At 37.8% G+C, this 8,802-nt stretch overlaps 1 protein-coding gene across 1 annotated transcript in view; it reads right to left on the reverse strand.

Annotated features, from left to right (window-relative positions):
• Positions 1 to 8,065, reverse strand: part of LOC109106616 (dolichyl-diphosphooligosaccharide--protein glycosyltransferase subunit STT3B) — a 42,656-nt gene extending 34,591 nt beyond the window's left edge. The window contains exon 1 of the mRNA XM_042741483.1: positions 7,574 to 8,065. Coding sequence (XP_042597417.1) covers positions 7,574 to 7,836 — 263 coding nt within the window. The 5' untranslated portion in view covers positions 7,837 to 8,065. The remainder of the gene's footprint in view (positions 1 to 7,573) is intronic.
• Between the last annotated feature and the right edge of the window lie 737 nt (positions 8,066 to 8,802).

The following is an 8,802-nucleotide window of genomic DNA, read 5'->3' on the forward strand; positions in this document are numbered from 1 at the left end:
ACTACAAGCATTGATTTTGTATCATATGCACACCAAATACGTGCTTATCATATGCACGCCAAAGCCAATTTCTGCATATAAATTGCAAGTCAAAAGTAAACTGAAAATTGTGCTATAGATACGCATTTGCATGAGACTGTGCTCATGCCATATATGTCACACGTTCTTAGCAGCTCACAATTATTTGTTGTGCCATAAATGTAACACAAAAGTTTTTAGCAAAGTTTATGTAATAACTTGTGTTTGATGATACTTGTCTTTATTGTTTACTTTGATTTAGAGTAATTTGGATTTCTTAAAATGATAAATTAAAAAGGATTTGTTAAAATAACAGAGCAATAACATACATTTTTACATCTATGCAAATGCATATGCAATATTTGTAAGTTAAGTAAGTAATAATAAAATAAAGAGACAGTTATTTAACAATGTTAAGGAGTAGTAACATTTGTCTTGGAGTTACAACCGGCCCTTTGATGGCAGCCATAATGTTGAAGTGGCCCTTAGTGAAAATGAGTTTGACGCCCCTCCTCTATTATCTTACAATGCCTTGAACAGGTTACGCCAAGCACAGTAAAAAAAGATGACCGGTGCTTGGCCTCTTCTACTCCTTTCAGAGACTAATTAATACGTCGACTTATATTCAAGGCCAGCCAGAGGCAACAAGGTCCCTGTGGTCCCTGAAACATTATAATTCTCCTCATATTCTCTAATAAAAGTAGAATCTCATTCAGATATACAAGAGAGCGGCTCAACTCCACAGGCGGCTCAGAGATAAGTGGCACTCAAATGCTTCTTCAGATCAGAATGGCCGTCCCAGACAATGCAGCCCCGGTCAGGGAGATACAGGATGAAAGCTCAATTAACACAAGGGTGGATGGATAATGCCATATGGATAGAGAGAGCGGAGACGGAGATAAGGGCAGGATTCAAAGAAAATGGGGGAAAGGTAAAACAGAAATATGAGCTTTGTGTTGCAGCTCTTATTTCTGTTGCGCAAACAGAACATAGGGGTTAGACGTGGGCAATATGATCAAACTCATTTCACAGTATGATTCATTTCATATCACAAGAGATGAGAGAAAAAAAAAAAAAAAAAAAACGGCTTCACAGTGTGGCAATATTTTACCTGGCAATATTCTCTGAAATCTCTCCACTCATTTATATAAGGTCAACAAACTATTTATTATTTCTAATCAGCTGAAATATATATTCATAAATATTTATTAAATATAGCTTATTAGGCAGATAAGACATGAATTGAGAAATGTAGAAATTATAACCATTATAACTAATATTTTTTTTTATTTCAAATACATACATACATGTTTATATACATATATATTTATATACACATATACATACACACACACACATCGATGCACCGATCGATCGGCCAGGGATCAGAATCGGGATCAGTCTCACTTCTTTCAGATTTCGAGCCGATCCGTTTTGTTACCAGCGGCACAGGCAATAACGTCAGCCTCACATTCTCGCTCTCTTCTCTCCGACGACCCATTCTCTCTCAAACAGGTCTCATTTGCTCCGGTTTAAAAGTGCTGGTACTGCTCATTATTTTAGTCATTCCCACAGGTTTTGTGCTTACACCAAAAGTGTGCACACCACCACTGATCTATATTAGTGGAGCGCACAAGCCGTGCTCAGTCTCAAACAGCTTGTGAGCCACAAATACCAAAATGAGTGGCTAACTGTGCTAAAACGTTAAAATACATACACAATTATGTCAAAATGCCCTTCTTGGCAGGTATGTAGTTAAACACTGTCAGTTTTGGAACGTTAAATAGTTGAGAAAGAGAACGCATGTTTTGTAACGGTATATTGGGTCCGTGGATAAACTCTTAAAGGGACCGCTGTCCAATATTCCTGCTGCTGTCTGTCATGTTAATCAAAGAACAAAAGACCAAGAAAATCACTTTCTGCTCTTGACTGAATACATTTTATAACTTTAATGGTAAGCATTAATTTGTATTTAATCTGATTAATTTCTGTAGTATTTCTTACCTGAATAAAAACTTACTTAACCTGAAAAACTTAGTTTCATAGCTCTATTTATTCTATTTGCTCGTATTTTATCACTGACTTTTTACTTGTGTTTTTTATGAAAAATAAAATTTTTGTTTGTATATGCTGTCAATTATAGTTCTTAAAAAAAAAAAAAAAAACGGAAATCAAAATCGGCCAAGAAAATTGCAGTCGGTGCATCTCTAGTGTGTGTGTATATGCAACCCTCTACGGACACCTTGGCAATTGAATCGCCATTGGCTAGTTTTAGTTTACTCGCCAGACTGATACATATACATATACATATATATATATATATATATATATATATATATATATATATATATATATATATATATATATATATATTTGTAAAATTGCAGTTTTTTAAATATCTGAAAGTACACTCTTAATATTAGTCAGTCAAGCATTAAAATAATCAAGTATTATTTAATAATAGAACTTTATTAATTAGAAATAAACTTGATAACCATGTTTGACTGCATATTAGTCATTTTAACTGGACTGGTGGTGGTGCTTTTTGGTCATTCAGTGTTTCTGTAAACAAAAAAAACATTTGGGGGGGGGGGGGACTAAAAAATACTGATAACATGATACGAGTTCTAGTAATAAGAACAATAAAATGCACTGAGGATTACTAAGGATTAATGAGCTGCTGGATTCATTAATACTAATCAGGTTTTGTGCGTTCGCTTGAACTGATTTGCTGAAATCAAAACAGGGACGATAATAGGTGAGCGCCAGCCAATGAGATTGCTGTTTGTGCATTAGCTCCGCCCACTACCGGAAATCCCAGCAGTTCTTAAAAGCAGAAGAATTCCAAAGCAACGTCGTTATTTTGACATGAAAATACAACAAAGAATATTGTTTACATGTAGCCTCAAACTCACACACTGGCAAGTAAAATCTGAGAATTTATTAGCCATTGGCTAGTACATGATTTAGTCACCCAGAGTGACGATTTAGACTCATATGCGAGTGATTTACTCACAATGTAGAGGGATGAGTATGTATGTTTAAAAGCTGATAACACCAAAGCTTTCAAATAACTAATAAATATATATATGTCTGTGGCACCATAAGCACATTAATTTTCACTTCGACTTATTCAGGTCTTGCTATGTATTTTCACTTTACTCCCCAACTTTTGTTATATGTAAATAACGTAAATGGTTCCCACCCACTGACAAAAGCAAAAGTACACCTTCCACGATATATACAGCATATTGCTTGACACATTTCCACTTTCATTCCAGCCTTAATAGCATGCTTTGTTATTTGCCTTAAGAGGTTGAAAGAAGTGCACAAGCCAAAGTAAGAGAGAAAAACGATAGACAGAATACACTAGAGGAATTAAGAGTAGAAAAGCAGAACAGGAAAAGCAGCACTCCAGCTTCCAAAAATGAGAAAGGACAGAGCAGGCTCGGGGCAGTGTGCTGGATCTAAATGAGACACCCAGAGAACCAAAGTGTGTGTTGCACTGAAATTATCTGGACATGAAACAATTACTCATTTGAGCTCTCAAATCAATGAAGCTGCTGGCTGGAAACAGAGAAGAAAAAGAGGTTTGAACAAAGCATTTTAAAATAAGGTTCTCTCAGAGTTATTGCAATTTCCAAACACTTATGATGCTCGGTCAGGCTCCAAACCATTTTAAATGGTTTTATTTACAGGGACAGGGTGAATAAACTTCCCTTCAGTATTTGAAACCAGCATTCAGACAAAACGCCATCACCTGGTGCAACTGCAGGTAACATTACATTTCAAAAGCCTGTAGGTGTTTATTTCAGCATGTTACAAGTTTTCTAAGGTTGAAGTCCTAGAATACATTATCAAAATATTTTGCATGCTGAATGACCGCTGAATGTCAGTGGGCTCGGATCCAAGACTGAGCCCAGGAAACCAATAACCCAGAGGGACCTGCATCCCAACCTCTACAAAGTGACTTGAGCACTCACACTCAGTTAAAAGCTTCTCAACATTCATATGACTAACAGAGCTGGAAAATCAATCTGAGCCAATGCACGCCTGCCAGCGAAAAAGAAAAACTCCTCCTGCATGTCAAAGTAGATTACTGAAAGAGAGCACACAATAGCCTGAGAGGTGTCAGTGCCACACTTGAGAGGACAGTCGCATGCGTGCAGGCAAACAAAAGGTAAACGCTACGAATCGCAAGAATACAGTCTCTTATTCACAGCAAAATAAACAGCACCAACAGACAGACCGATCTATAAATCAAAATCAGACCGATGACAAGCAAAAAAAAGATTAAGTATTTAATACACACAGACAAATGTAACACACACGTTTTTGGAAATTGTTTGGCCAAACAGATTTCTCAAATTTATGCAGTTGGTTTAACCAATTCTACTGTGTTATGTAGCTCAAACAAGCAGGGACAGGAGAATATATTTTAATGTTTAAAAAAAGCACACAAAACACTTCAGCATTAACAGATGCCAACAGACGTGCCCAAGTGTGCAACAGCATCACAAGGAACAAAGTAGCATCATGCTAAATAAATGTTCATGCCATTTCAGGGTTTGCTGTGTGTTTTATGAATGCTCTGAATGGAAATGGGCTAATGACACGAGCACGGTTGGCTGAGCCATTATATGGAAATGGTTTAAGAACCATCCCAATAAAATTCAGAAAGCCCATTAGCAAACAGAAATGCCCCGTTTGCTAATTAAATCTACTCATGCAGGTGGTGCAGTCCATTTATGTCTCCACTCCATAGAGCCAATGAGAGCGCATTCTTGAACATGCATATCAATGGCCATGTGCAGATTTAAGGGGTGTTCTCACATATAGATATTAAATGGCTGGAGGTTGTCAAGTCTCTGTGCTGTTGTTTGCCAGTAGGCGTTCTTACTGGACTGCAGTATCTAACTCTATCAGGCAGACTGTAAAACCTACTTCCTACACAAACAAGCTGTCTGGGCAACACAAAGCAACCAAATAGTTTATTTTGCGTTCGTGCGCTGTTCAGGGACCACAATAATAGACCACACAGAGGAATTTCAGTTCTGCTAATGGAGATCTAGTTAACGTGCTACTAGGTGTCTCAAACCAATTTCTGAATATCTTTCAAACATCTCAAAGACACAAATTTTGCAAACTTTGGCCAATAAAGTGATTACATCAAGCTCAAAAGTGCATGTTGCATCAGCCATGAATGCCGAAAACACATTTCATTCAAGATCGACAGAAGAAAACAACAGCCCTGTGTGCCCTAACGCCAGACAGTTGCATCAATTCAGTCAGTCAGATCAGAGATTGCTAGATCAAGAAACCAAAATCATACCAACCTTTTTTCATTTCTTAAATCTAATTGCACATAAGAGTTTGCGTGTTCCATGAGTAGTGATGCACCGAAATTCATTTTTTACAGAAATACTAAAACACAAGTTTTCATTTAACCAGAACCTGTATCTGTATTTAAACCATTATAATCTGTAATTAAACAAATTAAACAATTAATAGTAAAGTTCTTCAGCATTGAGCCATCTCTCAGTATTTTAGCATATTTTTTTTTTTTAAACAAATTTCTACTCTAGAATAATAAAGTACTCAAAAAACGGTTAGTGATTTTGGCCCAAGAAAACAATTAAACTGTAACCAAAAACAGTCTTTCAGTTACATCACTAGTAATGACCAAGTTTTACCTTTGTCTACCGCTTAACCTAAAAGAAACCCGTGACTGGCAGACAACCAAAAATCTATACTCTAGCATCTTCACCTTCTTTGCCTGAAGATGTTCTTCCGTTGAATATCATTTGTTTTAGCCTAGGAAGTGGGTTAAGAGTTTGCTTGATTAAGCACACAGATAACAGTCTTTGATCTTCCGTTCAGACTAATGAATGCAAAGCACCATGACCCTCAACATAAGCAGTTATGACTGAAAATCTGCAATTTGGGCCATACCGTGAAAGAATGGTCTATCTGTTATTCTCTCTATATGCTTGACGCGGCATAACTGCAGAAACAAAATCTTACACACGCCTGACTATACAATTATTGTTTTAAAAGAATCCATTGCGGTGAGATGCGTGACCATAAAGTTTCCAATTATGATAAAATCAGAAGTTGACCTAAATTCGCAAAGGCTCATATACCACTTTGAGACTTTATATCAGACTTTCATAAACAGGTACATCTTCACAGCTCTTAACAGAGAGCATGAGGAAATAACTGACAGTAAGCTATACATAAAAGAAAAGGGAAGTGAATGCTGTTGAGTCTCAACTGAAATCTGTAATTGCTGCACAAGGGGTTTAATTCATACCTATGATTCATGAATGAATTAAACATTTTAGTGATAAAAATAAACCATTAGCTCTAAAGCAGAAGTTATGAGCTTGCATTTGACAGCTCTGTGGATCAAGAGAATTACACTTATCTGCAAACCTGGCATTGTTATAAAACATAGGGATATTTTATGAATACATAACATATGCACACATTAATAGTATCAGGAGGTGGGAACACTGCATGGAGAGCCATTTAAACACTTAAAACTCAACTAATAGTTACTAAAACTGAATTACCAGCGAGCCATATTGTACCACATAGTGACTAACCAGTAACAGTGATCCATATCAATGTATGTGACCAAACAATGAAAACATCTTTGTTCAGTTTAACTAAATATCATTTGTTATATACCAGTAATTAATCCTTTGTTTCTATTCATTATCCAAACAGTTGCTGCTAGTTAGTGCAAATTTGTCAGTGGATACTATAGTAATGTGTGGTTCAGATAAACCTTTCATTTCTAAATAGTAACTTTACCCATTTTAGTTTTATCATTTAACTTACTTATCATAATAACATGTACTTGGTTACTTGTTCCTGTTCTTCCAGTACTAACTGACTAGACAATAGTACTACTGTGTATAACAATTAATAGTTAAGAATTCACAATTATGACAGTGACTATTTGTCGCACTAGTAGGCTCTAGTATGTAATGAATGAACTGAATACATATATACTAGGACTAATGACGCTAGTTAGCTACTGAATAACCTACAACTAGTAATTAACAACAAGCAACAGTAACAAAATACATTGAAGGACATTTTAAGAGATAAATGCTAAAACGACTTGCCATAAACCAAAACTTGAAATAAACAAATAACTTAAAAGAGTTCATTTCCTCATTTGGAGTTTTACGACAGCTTGCGGTAATATTCATTATACCTCAACAGATTGACAATAAACAGTAGTGGTAAATTAAAATAGCACGTTGCTAGCGCAAGTACTATTTTATTTATCTGAAATTATATTAAAAAAAAAAAAAAAAAAGGAGGGCAGCTGCCATGCGGTTACGTGTCAAAATTGTCAAGCATGGACGTACCGCACAAAGACGAAACGCTTCCTGAGACAATTACACTGAGATGAATGGAGGAACGCAGGAGCTTTGTGCATCATGCACTGGCACTCCATTCACAGCGAGATCATTCGTGCATTACATCTCCAAACGTCAAATTAAAAATGCGCCACAAACCCTCCCGCCTTTATACTCACCAAGGGTCAAACTCGTGAATGATGCTCTCGAAGCGAATAACTGCGAAAAGTCGCGAGCTGAACCCTGCCAACCAGGCCAGAAAGAGAATGGTGAACGACAGCAAAGACTGCCATCCCGCCGGCTGCGTCAGTCCCCCGGACAGGCCTCCTCCGCTGCCGCCGCATCCAGCCGGGGAGCTGTGCCGTCCGTTGCCCGAGACCGAACCTCCGGCGTTGGAGCTGGCTTTGTGCTTACAGTCGGAGGCGGTGTGGTGCTCCGCCATGTTCTGGAGAATTTGGTTAGAAGAGCACTTCCCACCGCCACGCACCCCTCTTGCCACCAACCCGCTCCCTCCTCGGCGCCAATATTTCTGCGCAACCAGGACTTTGATCCAACTGCAAGTATTTGGCGTTGTGTATGAACAATCTGGATTTATTTGCAGTAGATTCCGCGTCTGAGTTGCATGCTAACCGGCTTGCACACGAGATCCACTGTAGGGGTGGGGGGGGAATAGGGCGGTTCTACTCCATACAGCAGGAAGAATCTTTCAGCCTCTCATAGCAAGACAGGTAGAACAGGGCGGGTCATACTTCAGCCAATCCGCTGCAAGGAAACCACTGACAGAAGCCGTGGATCAGCCAATGAGAGCACGCAAAGCCTCGAACGTTGACAAACATAAACGGAAAAACGTTGACAGGAGGTTGGCCAATCGTGACTCTGGATTTCAATAACCGACACTCGTTTGAGCCAATCAGTATGAAGAACCGTCGCGGTGCCGTACGCGATACACCAATTAAATAAATGAATTTTGCATCGAAAAAATGCTGCCTTCACAGAGGCCACTACGCAAACGAAATTTTCATGCGGATGTGAAGCGAATCGATAATAAAAAATCAAAACATAATGGACATGATGGACATTATGTTTATGCCTGAAATTTATTGCGTTTGATGTCGAAAAGGGCGCATGTTTCACTCAAAAATGCCAATTACTCACCCTCACACCGTTCCTTCGGAGATTTTCATTATAAGAATAAAGATGCAATGCAATCAGAGAAAATGACCACTTTTTTGTTTAACGGATGAAAGTTATAAGGGTTTGAAACGATATGAGGATGACTAAATAAAGCATATATATTTAACATGTTTGACACAATATGAACAAACATTGCGCAATAATCCTTGAACAAACTGAAGCTGCAGCAGTGAAAAGATTTAGCATGGCACAAAAAGACCAGCTAAACAAGAAC

This window comes from Cyprinus carpio, chromosome B16, assembly GCF_018340385.1.
Source record: "Cyprinus carpio isolate SPL01 chromosome B16, ASM1834038v1, whole genome shotgun sequence".
Taxonomy (NCBI): Eukaryota; Metazoa; Chordata; class Actinopteri; order Cypriniformes; family Cyprinidae; genus Cyprinus; species Cyprinus carpio.